This window comes from Hibiscus syriacus, unplaced genomic scaffold (assembly GCF_006381635.1).
Source record: "Hibiscus syriacus cultivar Baekdansim isolate YM2019G1 unplaced genomic scaffold, ASM638163v2 tig00110893_pilon, whole genome shotgun sequence".
Lineage (NCBI taxonomy): Eukaryota > Viridiplantae > Streptophyta > Magnoliopsida > Malvales > Malvaceae > Hibiscus > Hibiscus syriacus.
The window spans coordinates 6954355-6973253 of NW_024062901.1; the positions used below are offsets into that span (position 1 = coordinate 6954355).

Below are 18899 nucleotides of genomic sequence, written 5' to 3' on the forward strand. Positions count from 1 at the left end.
TTTCCCATAAGCAATTCTGCATTTTATTAACTGGGGATTGGCAAGGGGCAAAATCCATTCTCAAGACTGGCCTCCCAAACTTTGTCGATGCTAAATATGGTGCCACCACACTCATTCACATCGAACCCTTCCGAGGCATGAACGATCCCGGCCACACGGCTCGCACTCATCACCTTTCTCGGCAACCAGTCCTGCACGAGAATAAACGGAGGATCTTATGTAAAATTATTAAATATAGTTAAATATATTAAAGAAATAAAAAATAGAAAAATTTGCATATACATTTCATTGAAAAAAGTATAAATTTTTTTGGACCATTGTATTTACTACTAACCTCACAAGAGTTCATGTTCTCCAACGATGCAGGAGCCATCATAGCTGGTGTAGAGTGGTAATAGCAGTCTTTTCGGACTTTCTTCGGCGGGAAGATTGAAAACGGAATGAATAATGTTCCTTTGGGTGCCTTTGACTGTTCTTTATCTGTCAGTCCATCTCCCACCAACCATACCTGCAAAAATATAGTCTTTTACTTACAAAAAACACTCTAGGAAAATGGGTTGTGATCTATAATTAAAATACCTTGATATCATAAGTTTTGGAAAGAATCAAATTACTCTCAATCTTGTTATTGGACTTCAACAGCTCCTTGTATTCATCATCTTGCACTGTCACAGCCTGCTCAACATATAAATTCTTAAGTGCAAAACTCTCAAAACTTAATGCTTTCATCATACATTTCTCCAGGCAGGAATGGACCGAGACAACTAGCGAATAATTTAAGTATTTTCTATTGATAATATATTTTTGAATTCCTAGAATTTAATATTTTATAAATTCCCGAGTATGTGGCTGTCTGAAAGGAATTTCAAAGTTACCTTGATACCCTTTTGACATAATGCTTGGACCAAGACATGAACATCCTTGGAAATTCTGCCTCTGAGGAGAACTTGTGTTGTTTCTTTAGGAATGCTGTTTAGAACAATTGCTGCAACTAAACTTCTTCCATCTACAACCTTGATGTTAAGCTGAGGGTTGTTTTTCATATAAATCTCCACATTTCTGCTAAACTCTTCACGCTGAATAGTTTAAAACGATACATTCACTAAATCTATAAAGTTTTTTGGGGAAAAAATAAACATAAACAATTTGAACATACCTGATTCAGAAGGCCTAAACTCAGCACCTTAGCTCCTTTCTTATCTGCTTCTTGAATGGCATCACCAATCAATTTACTGATAGTTTCTCTTTGCCATTTTGAAGAATACTGTAGGTAGAAACGTATACCATACAAGTTTAAAACGGTCTCATATGACACTCATGGTTATATAATGATTGTTATTCCAACGGTGGACTGCTATTTAAAACCTTTATTATATTTCTTACCTGCATGTTATATTTGGGAACGACCCAAGCTTGAAGTTTGAGTTTTTTGAAGGCGTTTCGTTCCGAAAGAAAGGCATGGCCGAAAGCCCAAGTCAAGAGCATAGACCAGACGGTGACAGGCCACATGAAGAGGAGGTACCATTTGGAAGCTTGGGGCTTGGACGACAATGAAGGGAATCCAAGCGGCAGATGGTAAATGGAGTCTGGCGTGGTTAGATGAGTGAGATGAACGACGTCCGGTGACTCCGCGGCTCTTTTCAGTGCGGTTTCGTACACTGTATCTGTCGATACATCCACGGTGCCGTACGCATAATCATAGAATGGACAGAAAAGACTGTAATTTGTCCGAAATTTAGTGTGGTGTAGAGAGTGAAACCTATCATACCAAAGAGGCAAAGACCGTAGCTTGTAAGTTGCAGTAACATGATTTACTTGTATAACAAGAAAGAAAAAGAAGTAAAGCATAGACTTACGAAGGAGTGTAGACGATGTATTTGAGAGGAGGGAAGATGGTGAAGACCCATTTGGGGATGAACTCAAAGTTGCAATGCCCCATGTTGTTCAAGAAATCGATGACGGTAACGTAAGTAAACAATCCGACGATGTTAGCTTTTCCGATATATACCGACACCAACGTTGGTATCAAAAGGAGCCCATAATAGGCAAGAACTTCCACCATCGGATGCGTAAACGCTGCCCAAAACGGAACATAACCCTTAATCTATTGATAAAGTTTAGTTTTCGTAAAGGAAGTGAGTGTCTTACATGTGTTTGGCTCGGTGACAATCGACGAATGGTGATGGGAGTGATAGCGAGCATAGAGGTAATGGTGGTGCAAAGCTCTGTGCAGCCAGTAATAGAGGAACTCAGCCGGACCCCAGTGGAGAAGCAGTATGATTAGTGTACCGTCGGCTTTAAAGAAGGGCATGTTGAATTGATCCTTTAATACTATGCCTGCCCCGTAGAACAATAGTCCATTCAATAGTATCTGGTCATCCCTGCCAATTTCAATGCATCAGCTGCCATAATCACAATTTGAAAACTTGGTCATGTAAGTAAATACCAGGTTCTTTCTCGGTCGACTTGTTCGAAGTCGATGCTCTTATCGAGAATCCGATTGTTGCCTTTGGCGGTTCGGTAGCGAGAGTAGGAGATCCATAGCTGATAGTGAATCAGTCTAAACACAAGAAACGGTAGGATCAAGAACATGAACCAGTTCCTCTCCTTTTCATCTTTGCAGGTTATGAACATGTAGGTGCTGTAGATTGCCCCCGGAACCAAAAGTGCGTACTGCAAAAAAAAATGTTACTTGAAAACAATTTCATATGAACTTGGTATGTATGTTGATAAAATCAGGATGATAGAAATAAAAGAGGGGACCTTGAAGTTGCCCATTGATTGCCATGGCCAATCACTGAGAATGCCTGGTTTGCTAGCCATCTTTCTCCACCACTCTTTTTTTTCTCTTTTGCAACTCTGTGATGAAGGATCTACATCTACCTATATATAGCCAAACTCAAAGTTTTGTTGCTTCTTTTTCACCATAATATATACTTATTTAAAAATATTATATAAATTAAAAGATACCATATCAAACATATTTGGTCGATTGGTCAAGTTACTCATTTTTAATTTTCTCATGTATTCTTAGGTCATAGATTATAACCCACTAAGAGTATTCATCTTCCTTTCTCTAGAGTTTCCTCTCTCCTCTAAATACGATTATGATTAAATTTAAAATTTATCAGAAAAAATAATATTATATGCATAATCAAGCCCGAACCTACTTCGTTTTACATGTTACAATTATAATAATATCAACTGAATCAAAATTTAGTAATTACTATTAAAATTGAGCAAACACATTTAATTAGTTGATTACTTATATTCATTCTCTCATATTCCTTTAAGTTATAAGTTTTAAACTCATTGGAACGCTCTATTCTTTTCCTTAAAATCCTCAATATCTTCCTCTCTAAATAAGATTAGTATTAAATTTAATTTTCTTTTAAAAATATACTATTAAAATTAAGTCGGGTCACACACACAACTTTTTTATAATTAATATATAATAATTCAATGATTGAATTTTTATATTTTATTCATTCATTATATACATGTCAAGTTTTAAGTAAATTAAAAATATTTATTATTTTAGATCAACTTTATGAACGCATTATATTGATTCAAAAGGGTGTATATATATATATATATATAATAAATAAATATAATTATATTAATAAATTGGTAGCTTTCATTAAATTATTTATCATAAAAAATATAAAAGTGTATAAAATTTATTTAATTCTATATTAATATAAGTGAATCATTTCTCATTCATAATCTATATTATTTATTTTAGTGTTAACACCACTTATATCTGATGTAAAATTTTTAGTTTTAAATATTTTTTAGGATACGATTGAGATTATCTTCTTATTTATTTTTTAGTAAATATCTTCTCATTTTATACTGTTAATTTCATTAATCTATTTTCACTTATCCGACAATCTTAAAAGTATAAAATTAAATATTTTATAAAATATAAACAAATATCGTTTCTTTATTTTAATATGCTTAGATATTTGTATGAATATAATAACTTGAAAGGAAGGATGTTGCTTCATGGTGGATTTAAGTAGGGATAGATCGGGACAATCCTTTTTCTTAAAAATTTAAAGTTAGTATATATTTTAGATTTTTTTAGATTTTTTTTTATTAAAAATTTATTTTTAATCTCTAAAAATCTTAGAAATTTACCCATTACACAAAATCTTAAGTTGTGAATAAAACAAGTGTACACCATGAGCCTGTGACCCATGTGGAAAACATTGAAAAATGAGAGAACTAACATCTTTCCTGGTTCACACGTAACGAAACAGATTGAGTAGACGAGCCGAAGCCACAAAGGACCGCCACCTGGCCCTTATCCCTATGAAATCTCTCTTCTTTTCGATAAATTCAAAATTTTGAAGGATGGAAATTGATGTTACACTAACAAGTACACACTGAACGCTACACATTGATATGATCTTTGGACCCAATGTCACTACTCATTTTGCTATTTGATAACTAATTTATTGGCTTCTTTCATGCTAATCAAGCTTTAAGCATAATGACATTTTCATCATTACATAGATTTATTTACAAGGTTTACCTTTTATTACAGACGCGTATATGAAGACTGTTCAACTATTTATTTATTTATTTATTTATTTATTTATACATGCATTATATTTTATCTTTATTTTTAAATTTCTGACTATCGGAGGTCTTCCACGGAAACTGCTCTCAACCTAGTGTTGGGGACATCCTATCACTCTACCTCCCCTACCCCATTACATATGAGAATAAGATTTTGTTGTGGTTGTTGTTGACATTTTCATCATTTAGTTATTATTTATATAATGTCCTAATTACTTGTAATAACTCTTCACTAAATAAAAATGATGAATCTAATTAATTCTTATAATCAATTTAATCAAGAATTTTATAATAAAAATTAAATTTATAAATAAATTAAGAAATACTACATGTTTTATTTTTATTTTTGTTAATTTTTCATTTACTAGACAATCTAGTAATTTCTAGTCAATGGGATATTTTTCTTTTATTAATTAGAGGATTTAAACATGATTGAACAATTAATTTTTCTGCAATTCTTATATATGTTGCTTAGATTAATACCGGCAATCTATTTCCTAAATTGAAATATATATGAAGGTGTGCTATTTTGTCTATAGAAAAGAAAATAGTTGCTTGATAAATTTATATAATGATTTTATTTTTATTTTGGATAGTTTATATTAATTATTTTTAAATCATGTCTACTAAAAATGAAATATATTATAGAAAAAATTTTAGAATAATATAATTATTATAAATCGAATTTTTCATAAAAATAAATTTTAAATTTTAAAATTTAACATTTTTGCAATTTATTCTTTTAGCCCATATAAAGGGATAATTTTTAAAATTTGACATAGTTTAGTATGTTTGTTTTTCAATTTAATTTTTTTGAATATATATATATTTTAATTTATACATATTTCATTTAAATAAAAAAATTAAAATTATTGAAATTATTTATTTATTTATTTATTTTTAGTTATAAAGAATTTTTTTGAATAGTCTAAAACGATTACAATATAATATATATTTAAAATCTTTTTTAATTTATACACATTGCATTTAAATAAAAAAATTAAAATTATTGAAATTATTTATTTATTTATTTATTTATTTTTAGTTTGTATACTTGTGCAATGCAAGAGATACTTGCGTATAAAACAAATCATTATTATTTTTTTTACTTATATATATATATATATATAATTGAGTAATGTATATTGACCGGTTGATCAGACTATTTATCTTTGTTTTCTTATATTGTTTTAGATTATGAGTTATAGACCTACTATAAACATTTATATTCCTTCTTCTAAAGTTCTCTTTTCTCTCCCATCTAGGTAGAATTAGAATTGTATTTAGAATATATATATATATATATATATATATATAATTTAATGACGATAAATTGATTGTTAATCATTTATAAAAATTCTATAACATAATTGTTATTTTTAACAGTTCGGTTAATTCAATTAATCAAAATCGTTTAATCTTCACAATTAAATTAATTAACTTTTAAAATATAACATTTACACCCGTTAACAATCACATTAATAGCTACATGTTAATTTACACACCCTTAATAATTAGTTTCCCATTATTTTTTAAATATGTTCAAAACTATATTTAACATCATCTAAATAATACTTATAAAATTACTTTTTACACTGACAATATAACAAATAATAATTCTTTAAAAATACATTCGATAAATCATGAATTTGTTAATGGGACAAATATTTTATATATGACATTGACTTGTCATAAAAATCTAATAATAAAAATAATAATTGAAGATAAATGTATCACATGTATCACATAACAATAAAGACAAAAAATTTGGGCCTCCTATTGTATAGCCCCGAATTGAAAAGTCCAAATTGAGAAACGTTGGATTTATTTTACACGATATATAATCGAAATGTATTAATTTTGAGTAATGTGGGGGTGTTTACCATTTCCCAGACATAACTTATAAACTTTTTAAGATAAATTTCTAGTCAATTTATGTCTTTTAAATGATTTTTTTTTCTAAAAATTGTTAAAGATACGTTTGGTAGTTTTCGACCTATCTAACTCAAAGATCGATGACGACTCCAAAATCATTTTCTAAATAAAACCCAAATATTTTCCCAAAATAAGTTGAGATGCGTTCTCAAGTCTTAAGGATCGTTCCGACAAAGATGTTAATTGCATCATATGTTCCCAAATTATAACTCTTATTTTAAACTAGTCCTTAAACTTTTGAATATTCTAATTTCATCCTAAACCACGATTCTCATTCTACATTATTCCTTAAACTTTTGAACATTCTAATTTCACCCCTTAATTCTGATTACCTTTCTAAATTGGTCCCTAAACTTTTGAATATTCCAATTTCATCTCCAAATTCATCCAAATATGTAATTAGTTTCAACCAGTTTAACCAAAAAAGATTCTTTTACATATAATAATAAAACTTGGTATAACAATTTTATTAACAAGACATATGATTAGTAATGTGTATAGTTTGGGATGAAATGGGAATGTTCAAAAAGTTTAGGGACCAATTTAGAATTAAGGTTATAGTTTGAGGATGAAATTAAAATATTCAAAAGTTTGATGACTAATTTAGAATGATAGTCATAGTTTAAAGATAAAATTAGAATATTTAAAAGTTTAGTGATCAAATTATAATGAGGGTCATACTTTGAGGACATATGATGCAATTAACTCAAATTAAAGATATCAATACATTGGTACGGATCGGCAAAATTGACCACATAGGCCAAGCGGTTAAAAATATTGGTCCATTAAGACATCTCCAAAATTAATTTAGGATCTACAACATTTGCTACAATGACTTGGAACTCGTCACGTCGTGACGAGTCCTAATAAAATATATTTTTTATTAGAACTTATCACCTCGACATGATAAAATTCTAGTAAAAAATTATATTTTATAGGAACTCGTACGTGACGAGTTTTTCATATACTTTAACATTTATTGTAGATTCCAAATTAATTTTAGAAATAAACTAATTCTTTTACCCGATTAACTTATTGGGACAATTTTACCCGTATGAATGCTTTCTCAATTTTAATTATCTATATTTCAAGATTTTTTTGTTTTTATTTTTATATAATATATAGTTTTGAATGCATGAACAAACATTTCAATCTTTAATGAATGTACATCGATGGGGATTGAAGCTAACTATTCATTATTGTTAACTACTCCAAGTGTGAACCTATAAATGCTCAAGGACCAAAATTTTCTTGTATGCAAAGTGATTGATGGACTTTTAAAGACCAAAAGTTCAAAAAATTGTAATTATTAGAGTTAATTGAATCATATATCCCTTAACTATGATCCTCATTTCAAATTGGTATTTAAGCTTTTGAATATTCTAATTTCATCTCCATACTATGACTATCATTCTAAATTAATCCTTAAACTTTTGAACATTTCAATTACCTCTTCAAACCATGATTGGCATTCTAAATTGGTCCCTAAATGTTTGAATATTCCAATTTTATCCCCAAATTCATCCAAATGTGTAATAAGTTTCAACTAAAATTTAACATAAAATTTACTTTTTATAAAAACATAATAATACAACTTGGCCTAACGGTTTTATTAACAAGGGGTGTGATTAGTATATAATACAATTTGGGATGAAATTGAAACGTTTAAAAAGTTTTGGGAATAATTTAGAATGAATATCATAGTTTGGGGATGAAACTGAAATGATCAAATGTTTGAGGATTAACTTAGAATGATAGTCATAGTTTAAGGAAGAAATTGAAATGTTTAAAAGTTTAGGGATCAACTTAGAACGAAGATCGTAATTTAATCTAATTATTAATTACAATGTTGTAAGGATGATCATTAATCCATTTAAAACGATATAAAAGAAATTGTTGAATTGATTCATACCTTGTGTAGAGACAACTTTTGAAGGATCGGCTTCCCATCTCCCAACATGCAGCATGGGTGTGCTTAAGTGAAAAACTTTATCATTGGACACCGTGTGATGATTACTTGTTCCAGGGAAGGAAATACTCAGGTATACTTCCCTGAGCAGAACCTTGAAAGGTATGATTTCTTCCAACATTTGGCAGTCAGTAACTCATTCACCATGCTTTTAGCTGTCCTGAATGTTACTAAATTTCTGAATCCATGGCATTTTGATACTTGCACACTTGTCAAAAATGAATGAAACAGTTTGGGATAGTAACTGATGTTTCGGGAAAGTCGGTGAGGTTGAAAAAAATAATGGTTTGGAAGTGCTCCATGCCAAATCTCCTTCATATTCTTCTAAATTGGGGAATGCTTCCGGATATGTTGTTAAACAAAATCGAATCTTTCAAATTGATTTATAAAAGATAGGCTTAATTAGAAAATAAGTGTTTAAACTATATCTTTTTTTCTTAAATAGGTACTCAAACTTTTTTCGATTCATTCATATACCTAACGTTATAAACGTTACCACTTTAGGTGTCCCGATCGTAACGTCCATTAAAAAACTCCGTTAGGTGACATGTCTCATATTTTGATATTATTTTTTTTTTAAATAACCCTAATTTCTCTTAAATTTAAAAAAGCCTCAAATCCCTAAAAATCCTAAATCCCCAACACTAGTCCGTCGATGTCATTCTTGTCAGCCACGACCACCGCCGCCGAGGTCGTCCTTGCTATCTTCCTAATGAAACATCATCATCCTTGTCGCCTATTAGTCATCGAGATCGTGCGGGGTCGCGATTTGTAGCGTCGAGGTTCGTTGGGGAATACATGTCGATTGCTCTTCGATTGGCTCCTGTTTCGATGGCTTTTTATGGGGTTATCGATCATCGGGTAAAAGTTCATCATCATCAAAGGGTGATGGGCGGTGTGGGCTCAGGGGTTGAAATTAGGGTTTTCAAAGTTTTTTGGGGTTTTAAAGTTTTTTCAATTTTTTTGGGTTTTTAAATATAATAATAATAATAATAATTTTAAATATTTTTTTAAAATTACCAAAACATGACATATGTTTTTTAATGGAATAATTAACGATCGTTATGGCCGAAACACCTAAATTGCTTACGTTTGTAATGTTAGACTCCAAGATGAATCGAAAGAAAGTTTGGACAACTATTTAGAGAAAGTAGTATAATTTGAGTACTTGTTTTCTAATTAAGCCTAACAGATATTGTAACATGATAAAGACAAATAAATTACTTGCATAATAAAACGAGAAACTAAGATTTTAAATGAAAAATATTAAAACAAATACACAAAGAAGAATTTTTTTTTTACTGATATCTAAAACTAAAAACAAATACAAGAGATTTACAGAGTTTGACTTATCCTCTTGATTTTTAAACCTAATCTCTCGAATCTATTTATAAGATAATATTTATTTTTATTATAAAGATAACGTATGTAATAATAGCTCTAGTAAAATTAATTTTTTTACGTATAACTTTAATCTACCTCTTATTTTACTCATCATATTTTAATAATTTTCAATCTAATAATTAAATTTTATATATTTGTGTTTTTTTGTCATTCCACAATTAATTTTCTAACAACGTTGAGACATGGATTAAATGAATTTTTATAATCATTAAATGACATATAAAAAATAGTTAAAATATTAGTTACCCTAAATAATATTATCCAACTTCATTTACCCCAGTGAAAAACTACCCAACCCACAATCAAAGATCACTGTCCACAGCTAATAACCAGTTAGTTTAGTGGGATGATGCACTAGAATTCTTAATTAAGGTCAATGATCTGAATGCTGACGATTGTATATAGAGCAATATAGATTAGGAGAGTCACCCCATAATTAATTTAAATTAGTCGGTCAATAAATCAGAATTTTTTATTAATGGGTATTTGAAAAATTGGGAATTTTGAGGAGACTAATAGATTTTTTATTCTAGGAGTCTATTTGCGTTCTGGACACCTTTTCTAGGGTTAATCCCTCTTAGGTCTCCCGTAGTTTAGCTGATTTTCACATTTTTAATCATTAACTTGGCTTTTTTACTATTCAATCACATATTTGTTCATTTAATTTAATTTTTACAATCTTTTATTTGGACTCGTCATATTTACATTATTGTACTTAGGCCAATTAACATATTTAATACATACACATGCAGTATATTTTATTTCATACCTACGTATTTTGCTTTTATTTAAAATACTATGTATACATATTACTTGTTGTTGTTTATCTTTTACTATTTATTATTTATAATTTTTTTGGTTTTATTATATATACACTTAGTGTTAAGTATATTTTGTTAGATCCGGTCGTAAATATCTTTAAGGTAATATTACTTTGTAAGAGGAACCTATGGAAGTACGCCTTAACTAACTAGGAGTGTGTTTTAGAGGATTTTCTGTACTAAATGATATTCCTTTTTGCATTTGAATATTTTTAGTGTACTAAATATATGTATTTTTATTTAAAAATAGGGTAACAATCTTTTGTATGGGTAACCCATAAAATTACGCTTAACTAACGAGAAGTGTGTTTTTGAGAATTCTCCGTACGAAGTAATACCCTTTTCGAATTTTTTTTAATAGGATCGTAATTTAAATGTATGTTCAAATTTGTAAATTTCAATATTTAGATGACATATAATCGCTTAGGTACCGATTTTGGATGTTGTGGAGGTGCTCATCATTTCCCACTCGTAATCGACTCACGAACCCTTTTGCGACTAATCAATTGTTATCTTTCTGTTCTTCCACAATTTTACAAGTCATTTCACTCATCTTCACTGTTTCGATTAATCAATTGTTATAATAGGATAAATTTAAATAATTTAGAAAAATTAAAGAAAAGAAAGTCCCATCTCCTCTAAACTCAAAAGGCAGCTTTGATGAAATATATAACACATATATAGTCCAATTTGCATGGCTGCATATATCGTTTTCATTATTAAATCATCAAAAGTGTGAGAATTGGCTCTGTGATGGTTGTACCATTTGCGACTCTGTTGTTTGCCATGACTGTTCCTCACCCATCAACCTCCTACATCATATAAACATATTTTTAAATCCGAATTCGAATATTAAATTCATAAAATAATAAAAGACGTTACCCTCATGGACGGGATGCCCAAAGAGAACTAAGCGCTCGTAACCGTCCGTAGTATTCGCCGGTCACTAGAAAACACCATGCCGCCTGCCGGACTGTTAGTATCCGGGGCAGTTGGTGTAGGGTTTGTTGCCTTAAGTTGTCGGCCTACATTATCACATAAAAGTGAGATACAAATATATATCAAATCATCAATCAATAGAACCAATACAGATGATTATATAAAAAAAAATTAGTATTTTTCATCAACGGTTGAAATTAGCTAGGGTTATCCTTTCAACAGATAATCATTATCAAACCACCTTTTGAAAATGAACATTAACACCATCAAAGTCAGAGCATCAAATTCACCCAATAAAATGATGGTTGATGAATAAAATAGAAACCAACGAGGCATGGCCGTGGACGTTGCAAATGCATTCAATTTATATATTATAAAGTTGAATATGTCCCCTGTTAACATTAATGGTCAAACACGAAATCCATCATAATTCAACATGTACGCCATAAATATCATAATATATTGTCCAATTGCAGGATTTATAAGCAACATGGTAGTATGATATCATAGGTTAAAATTAAGACTGTTTACCTTTCATAAAATTGCGGCGCAAAACAAGATAAATCATACAAGACAACAAAATGAGATGAAATAGACTAGATAGTAACGTTATTTTGGATTACCATATAATCAGATATGGATCGAGAAGATACTGGGACAACCGTACGTGAAAATGTTACCTGGTGAACGAAGCCTTCAAGATTGGCCAGCTTGTTTAATGCAGCAGCCATTTGTTGCATTCCGTCGACGACCAGACCGCTGGCAACCGTGTCTATTAGAGACTGCTGGAGCTGTTCCAGGCCTTGAGTGAGTGCCTCTTCCGCCTCCTGCAACGAATGCTGGAGGCTGTAAATCCCCACCAGTTGCTGTTCCGTTAGCGGGTCCAATTGTGATATTAACATCTGAGAAAACATATGGTTTTAAAACCAATGGGACGAGACATTAAAAGCTGAAAAAACTGATGGCATTTCGGAAGGTTTGAAAACCTTGATGAGCTCAGACGGCCTAAAACCGCCCATCCAAAGGAACCATCGCTCCGCCGGAGTGGTCCACATTCCGGATAAAAGGTAAAAAACATCTAATTTGGCAGCCATTCCTTTCAACCGGAAGATTTCATCGTAATGGGAAATGTAAGCGTCAACAATTAATCGAAGGTCAGAGTCGGAGAGGTTGGAATGTAACCCGGTACGAAGGTCCGACACATGCCTCTCATCATCTTCTAACCATCTTGCGTATTCCATGTCACATATTGCCACACCTACACCAACTTCCCAAATCAATCATTCAACAAATTACACGTAGGGTTGCAAATTTCAGCACAATTTAAGTATTCTCTTTATATTTTTTATCAATAATATAATTTTACATTTATATTTCTAATATAAATTTCTAGGCTCGTACACCCTAACAAAAAATCACGTGTTCGTCGAAGCGTTCATTGCTTGGAATGAAAAATATTATTTATTATGATATTGCAACATCAATTTTCTTTGCTTAGAAACTTACCAGAGTTCATATTTCCAGCAGCACCACCATTACTTGCCAATAGAATTCCCTATTACACAGAAAACCCAAAAGTCTAAGCATACAAAAGAAATATATATATATATATATATATATATATATATATATATATATATATATATATATTGATGAATAATGATGAGAAAGATAAAAGAAAACCTGAGATCCTTCTCTCTGAAGTTCTTGTTCAAGTTGAGTTAGCTTTACTCTACTTGATTCCAGTTGTTGAACATATGCCTGTTTTAAACATTGTTATGTACACGTAAGTAAGAAACTACATGCAAATGTTTTTCTTCTTCTTTTGTATGTAATGTTTTGATTTTACCTTTTTTCTAAGACGGCTTTTGCGTGCAGCTTCTCTGTTTTGAGCTAAACGCCTTAGTGTCTGCAAAAACCAACAATTTTAACACAAAAAAGTTCCTTTTTTATTCAGGAAGAAACTAAAAGGGAAAAAGGAAAAAAAAACCTTGGCATGAAGCTGTTTCTCAGAAGTTGAAGCCTTTTTCTGCAACATCAGAAACAAAGGGTATGTATTTGCAGAAGTTTAATGAGGTGAAATGATACCCATTTTCGTATTTGATTATAATAAATAAAAGAAAGGGATGTGGTTGCCGGTTGGTGATTTAAAAGATTCTTATCAAGCACAGACCAAAGACTTGGTCAGGAAAATGAGAGCATTTCGCTCTTGTTTGGTAAGCTGGAAAATTTGACAAGACATACAATTTATAAAGTATAAACAATCGAGTTTAGACACCAAAACCAGAATTTGTTTCTTCTAAAACGAAATTACGATAAAAAAATAGAACTTTTGAAAGAACATGAAGAGCTCACAAAATTTATGGGAAGTGTTCCAGATTGCTGATGGTGATTAGAGACTTGCTCTTCTATTTGGTAATCAGGAACGTTATACAGGTAGCAAAAATCATCAAAACCGGCCATTGTTTCTGTGAATTATAGGTATTTGGCTATTGACCGAAGTGACAAAAAAAGACTAATATATGTGTGTGTATATATATATATATATATATTCTTTTCAAAGTGTTCAGCTTTATCTCTCTTTTCATGTCAGATATTTACTAGAAAATCGTTCAGGAATCAGAAAAACTCTGTACCCTTTGATTTTCTGAAGGTGTTTGACCATAGATACAGAAAAGAAGAAAAGGATCAAAACAGTAATAATGACAAAAACTGATACCAACTTTATAATTTCCTGAGTTGTTGGGATACGAAAGAAAATGGGGGGATTAAATTACTAATTTAAACATGATGAACTGTAGTTTTAAGGACCTTGTCTTGCTGATTTTTTGCAATGGCATCTGATGATTGAATCAGTGTTGTTGAAGGATCACTTGCCATCTCTTGTTGTTGTTGATGATGATGAAGATGGTGTTGGTCAAAAGCTTCATGATATGAAGAAGAAAAAGAAACTGTACTTTCTCCTCCTGATTTTGAACTCCCCTGGATTCAGAATGAACACAAAAACAACCCTTTTTAACTGATACACTGTAAAAAAACCTTTTTTTTTAATCCAAACACATGGTCAAAAAATGGTAAAAATATGGATTAGGGGACTATACAATAGGGGTATGGTGAAATCTGATAGGCCAAGAAGGGAACATCTTCAAAGTAGCTCCTGCTGCAGTTCTGCCTGCTGTTAATAAAGCATCAGAGAATCCCAAAATGAAAAATCTCAGAGGATTTTTTCAAAGCTACAAGCAATATCTTCTCTTTTTTATACAGTTATGGAGTGAGTAATGAACATGTTGGTAGGCATGGCAGGTGAAGATTTCTTTGTTTGTAGGTTCACACCAATCAAGTGCTTTTAGCAAGCGTCAGAAAAAAAATTAAATGAAAAAAAAGATCTTTACTTGTTTTAGCTTCTTCTTCTTCTTCATCTCTTGGTTTCATTCCTTGCATGACAATGGCTTCTTCTAGCTCTCGGAAATCAAGGGCTGGCTCTTCTTGGTTGCTGGAACACAGAAAACAAATAGAAGGTCATTTTTGAAAGAAGAAAAAGAACGAGGATTGAATTGAAAATTACAGACATGAAACTTGTGGAAACATTCATTCCGTTTTCGTAAGGAAGATGATGGTTCGCCATGCAAGACTTGTTTAGGGTAGTTTAAAACCATCGTCCAAACCAGACACAGCTAAAACAAAACATGTTGTGTTGCAGAAAGAAAAAAGATGAAAGCTTTGCGGTTGAAAGGTGGGGGATCTAAATAGAAATAAGATAAAGGGGGAGCAGTCTTTTTGTCAGATAAATCTTCTTCTGTCTTTGCAAACCTTTTGATCCTTTCATGGCTGTCTCCTTCCTCTACTTTCTGCCTCTACTTCAACGTGAAGAAACCGACCTGATTGATTACAACACACTTGCTACCGTGTTAATATCAGAAACTCTTTTCTCATGCTACATAAAATTTTGTCCCTCATGCCCTAACCTCTCTCTCTTCAAGCTATGTCTTTTTAGCATGTGGGATAGTGACATAGAACCAATTGAGTTGGGTTAAAGAATTTTAAATTAATTGAATTAATGAATCTTATTTTATAATTAAAATTTTATTTAATTTTTTTAAGTTCATACATTTTGAATTGATTTGAGTTATTCAAGTTTTTATTTAAATTTGTTTGTAAATAATTATAAGGTAAAGTATATAAATGATTTTCCGACTATAGGTGTTGTTTTGTTTAGTCTCTCAATTATTAAAAGTTATAAAATGATCATCGATTACAAGACGTTATTTTTTTTAGTCTCCCGACTATTAAAAGTTACATAATGGTCACCCAATTATTCATATGTTTCAAACTCATCATTTTTCGTTAAAATATTGGCAGATGTTTGAGTTGGACGTTAATATGTTGACTAAGATATGATAAAATTTTATCTTATAATCGTTTAAGTTATATTTTGTGGATCAACTCTCCATTTACATTATATTGTCAAGACAATGCTTAAAATATTATGGTGTCAAGTCAGAGTTTGAAAGCAACGACGATGTCAGTAGACATTATGAAAATATGATTTTATCATATCTAATCAACAAATTAATGTCCAGCTCAAAAGATCGTTAAAATTTTAACGAAAAATGATGAGTTTGGAACATATAAATAGTTGAACAGACATTTTGTAACTTTTAATGGTCGAGGGGCTTAATAAAGCATCTTATAATCAGGGATCATTTTATAACTTTTAATAGTCGAATGACTCAACAAAGCAATATCATATAATGCAAGGACTATTTATATATTTTACCCATAATTATAATATTATGGTACTAAATAATTTAAATTGAAACAGATTTTTATAATTATATATATATATATATGTATATGTATTAGGTAAAGTTGAAAGACTCAACTCATACTTAAAAATTAATCAACTGATTATTATAAATTTTGAGTTATTCGAATTTTATTTTGTAACTCAAATTTTATTTAAATTTTTTTATTAAATAGAGATTATAAAATTACTTATTAAATTAAATCAAGTTAAAATTTTAATATTAAATCAAAATCAATAAATAATTTTTTTCGCCTAATATTCAGTTTTACATATGCAATAGCACCAAATAGATAGAGGATGGGGTCTAGTGAATCAGTGACTCCTACTCCACTCTCACTTTATAACCGAACCGCCTGGTCTTTCTCACTGGCCCCTTCATATGGCAAACTGCTACTACTACCAACACAAAGGGTTTCCTTGAATTATATTCTATTTATAGTTTTATGATCACTGCGTTACCAAGTTGATACCTTTACTATCATACTTTTAATATATATATATATATATATATATATATATATGACAATAATATTATAAATGTTCCATTAAAGAATATTTTATAATATTCTTACTAATTTCTACTTTTTTTTATCTTTGGATAAGAATGAATTTTGGATCGTAGATTCAAGTGATTAAAGGATTATTATTATCTTTTTAAGTTTTGAGTTCAAACATTGCATATATAAAAGTATGAGTATTCATTATCAAATATAGAGCCGGTTATTAGGGAAGCACCTTGAGCAATTGCTCAGATGCCCCATTTTTATCTTTGTAATTAAGGCTATCTTTTTTTATTTTTATAATTAGGTCCTTAATTTTTAAAATTTATTTTTTATTTTTATAATTGAGGTCTTAATTTTATTCAATCTCACTTTTTATCTTTATTGTTAAAGTCTCTAATTTTTCAATCCCTTTTTTATTTTTATAATTGAGGCCCTAATTTTTAATCTCACTTTTAACTTTATAATTGAGGCCCTTAAGTTTTTTCAATCTCAATTTCCACCTTTATAATTGAGGCCCCTACTTTTTTAGTCTCAATTTTTTAACTTTATAATTGATGCACTTAATTTTTTTTTCAATCTCACTTTTTATCTTTATAATTGAGGCCCTTAAGTTTTTCAATCTAAATTTCCATCTTTATAATAGAGGCCCCTGAGTTTTTTCAATCTCAATTATATCTTAATTGAGGCCCCTATTTTTTTAAATCTCAATTTATACCTTTATAATTAAGGCTTCTAATTGTTTTCCAATTACATAAAATTCTCAATTTATCATCCATTTCTCCATCTCTCTCCTTAATTCATTTAGTTTTGAATTAAATTTAATCATATTTGTCTCTTTTTTTTTACAAATGTCATTTTTCAATTTACTAAATATTCAACTCTTAGTCTTATCCAATCTCAATCTAACGATAACATAATATGCTATTTTTTATTTTTTAAGTTATTATTAAAAATCAAGCTCCATATCATAATTCATACCCACATTCCATTTTTTAATCTCGTAGACGTATTTAAGGTGTTATCTTAACGAAACAATGAAACTAACGTCGAAAAGGATTAATCATTTTTTTATGATATTTAAATTAATTGTTTAAAATAATAGAATATATTTTCATTCTATAAGGGTCTATTTTTAACTTTCGCTCAGGGTCTCGAAAAGTTTGAGACGAATCTAATCAAATAATTGATAATCTTTGAACAAATATTATTTTATATTTACCTCAGATTTATTAAAAAATAAAAATAAAATATTTATACTAAAGTTCTATTTTTTGTTTTTGGATAAGAATGGATTTTGAATCTTTAGATGCCACGCAAAGTGGGTATTTTTTTATGTAATAAAGAAAAGGGGTCAACTTCCACTCCTTATCATCACCTAAAACCCCATGCCAATTGCCACATTTCTAATTCCTTTCCCTTAATAGAATATTCATTTCTTTAGGGGAAGGGTACTTAGGCTACAATGTCTTCATGATTAAGGACTTAATTTCCTCAAATTTAGGTTAGGTCTCGTTGTTGAAGTGTTAGGGATGGATTGAGAGACGTTGAGATGCAATCTCATCTCCTAAAAATTTTAAATTCACCTATAATTTAAATGTTGTTTATAATTTCTATTAATGATCTAATTTCGTACTATTAATTTTTTAATTTTGCATCCTCAAATTTTTGCTATAACTTCTTATATTAACATCTCTACCGTAAAATTATAAGATGATGTCTCATCAACCCCAAACTCTATCTCTATGCCTTCGGACCCTACATCTCAAAGCATGTCCAAATCCAAAAAGGCTAACCCTTAAATTGCAGTGTGTCTGACCCAAAAAGAAAAGGACAAAGGAAAGCTACATTTTGTGTGTATAAAAACAAATTGATAAAGAAGGGTATTAAGATATTTATGAGCAGCATTATTGAGTAAAAGCCATGATATATATATA

General features: G+C 30.2%; 2 protein-coding genes across 2 annotated transcripts; both read right to left on the reverse strand.

Moving 5' to 3' along the window:
• LOC120145735 (very-long-chain aldehyde decarbonylase CER1-like) lies at nucleotides 1–2913 on the reverse strand. The gene is made up of 10 exons (XM_039159491.1): nucleotides 2764–2913; nucleotides 2447–2673; nucleotides 2149–2381; nucleotides 1857–2076; nucleotides 1384–1759; nucleotides 1157–1264; nucleotides 876–1076; nucleotides 580–675; nucleotides 335–508; nucleotides 1–191 (listed from the first exon to the last, which is right to left on the reverse strand). The coding sequence occupies exons 1-10, from the start codon at nucleotides 2821–2823 to the stop codon at nucleotides 27–29; spliced, it is 1860 nt and encodes a 619-aa protein (XP_039015422.1). The 5' UTR covers nucleotides 2824–2913; the 3' UTR covers nucleotides 1–26.
• Nucleotides 2914–11334: 8421 nt separating this feature from the next.
• LOC120145079 (transcription factor TGA9-like) lies at nucleotides 11335–15598 on the reverse strand. The gene is made up of 12 exons (XM_039158981.1): nucleotides 15225–15598; nucleotides 15048–15148; nucleotides 14757–14830; nucleotides 14467–14637; nucleotides 13646–13684; nucleotides 13505–13564; nucleotides 13339–13416; nucleotides 13162–13210; nucleotides 12642–12913; nucleotides 12336–12557; nucleotides 11599–11741; nucleotides 11335–11528 (listed from the first exon to the last, which is right to left on the reverse strand). The coding sequence occupies exons 1-11, from the start codon at nucleotides 15278–15280 to the stop codon at nucleotides 11601–11603; spliced, it is 1263 nt and encodes a 420-aa protein (XP_039014912.1). The 5' UTR covers nucleotides 15281–15598; the 3' UTR covers nucleotides 11335–11528; nucleotides 11599–11600.
• Between the last annotated feature and the right edge of the window lie 3301 nt (nucleotides 15599–18899).